The 1,419-nt window shown below is 40.7% G+C and overlaps 1 protein-coding gene across 1 annotated transcript; it reads right to left on the bottom strand.

The window, feature by feature from the left end:
- Positions 1 to 44: 44 nt before the first annotated feature.
- LOC107580507 (long-chain-fatty-acid--CoA ligase 4-like) lies at positions 45 to 1,162 on the bottom strand. Its single transcript, XM_016266197.1, has 5 exons — positions 1,019 to 1,162; positions 817 to 888; positions 592 to 731; positions 328 to 497; positions 45 to 183 (listed from the first exon to the last, which is right to left on the bottom strand). The coding sequence occupies exons 1-5, from the start codon at positions 1,160 to 1,162 to the stop codon at positions 101 to 103; spliced, it is 609 nt and encodes a 202-aa protein (XP_016121683.1). The 3' UTR covers positions 45 to 100.
- Between the last annotated feature and the right edge of the window lie 257 nt (positions 1,163 to 1,419).

Genomic DNA, 1,419 nt, shown 5'->3' with positions numbered 1-1,419 from the left:
TTCAGTGTTTATTTTTGTCCTTTTTGGAGATGTTTGGTGGAGTACTTCTTTAAGATTTAAGATATGAACAAGTATCTACAATAAGGAAAACTGGTAGTATTTACCAACCTTCTGCCCAATCTTTGAGTTTGACCTCACAGCAGATCAGAGGAGCTCCAACTCGTCCTGTGCTATAGTCAGCAACTGCACAACATAAGATGATATGATCATTACGGCACATGAGACAAAGCTCTGACGATTGTTCAAAATAAGACTGTACAAGTAATATTGAAATAAACAGTGCAAGATAGACTGGAAAAGATGTCCAGATGTAGCAGGACTCCTCACCCTCAGTTATAGTTCCCGCTCCACAGGTCTCAGTAAGACCGTAACCCTGACCAACAGGACAGCAGAAGCAGATGTTCATGAAGCGCTGAGTGGCGGGAGACAGAGGGGCTCCTCCGGACAGCATCATCCGCACGTTTCCACCCAGCAGAGCTCTGACTTTCTTAAACAAACTGAACACATGAGGGAACAAAGTCGATTAAAACTCCAGACTCATTAACAAGAGCAAATGTGATTAACCGAAGACCTATTTTAATCTCCTCTTACATATTGCACAGGGGCGCATCATAACCCTTCTTGATCTGCTCGAGCTTGTAGTCGTAGGCCAGTTTGAACAGGGTTCTCTGCACGCAGTTCATCTCCTGCACTTTACTCATGACGTTCTTATTGATCCGGTCCATTATTTCCTGACAGAGGAAACAGGAGTGTGAGATTTTAACATGATCGATGTGAATGAAACCAGGTGAAAATGTTTCGAGGAGTCTGACTTACAGGTACGGCGGCCATTAGAGAAGGTTTCAGCACGGTGCAGTCACCTTTACTTCCCTTCTTAATTTTGGTTGACTTCAAAGCAAAAACAAGTCATTCAATCATCTGAGATTAACATAATTTCCCTATTTTGTAATAACCTCATAAATCTGTGTAAATGTGTGACTATATTTATCTGATCCAGTAATAAATTGAGGTGGAGTACCTGATCAGACAGTGTTTGTGGTGAGGAATAGCCAATCCTGCAGCCGTACGTCACACAAGAGATCTCAGCCGTCATTTCCAGCACATGAGCAAGAGGAAGATAGGCAATATACGTATCCTTTGGTCTGTGGAGGCATACAGGCATATTAAAGCCAAACTAATATGCATTTCAGTCAGGCACTGTGGCATTAATGGAAAGCAACAACTAGGTTCCAAAAGCAAAAAATCCATTTATATATATTCCACTGGTGAATTGATTTTTAGAAGTAACTTTTAAACCATTAAAGACAGACCTACTGTGAGCTACAAGGTTGGTATATGCTTTTGTTGAAGACATCAGCCCATATTATTTCAACTTAATTTTTAATAATCAAAATTTCCTGGTGGAAAAACTACATGATT

The sequence above is a fragment of the Sinocyclocheilus grahami genome, unplaced genomic scaffold (genome assembly GCF_001515645.1).
Source record: "Sinocyclocheilus grahami isolate Dianchi unplaced genomic scaffold, SAMN03320097.WGS_v1.1 scaffold35017.1, whole genome shotgun sequence".
NCBI lineage: Eukaryota > Metazoa > Chordata > Actinopteri > Cypriniformes > Cyprinidae > Sinocyclocheilus > Sinocyclocheilus grahami.
The sequence above is the reverse complement of the archived record's forward strand: the minus strand, read 5'-3'. Positions and strand labels throughout refer to the sequence as shown.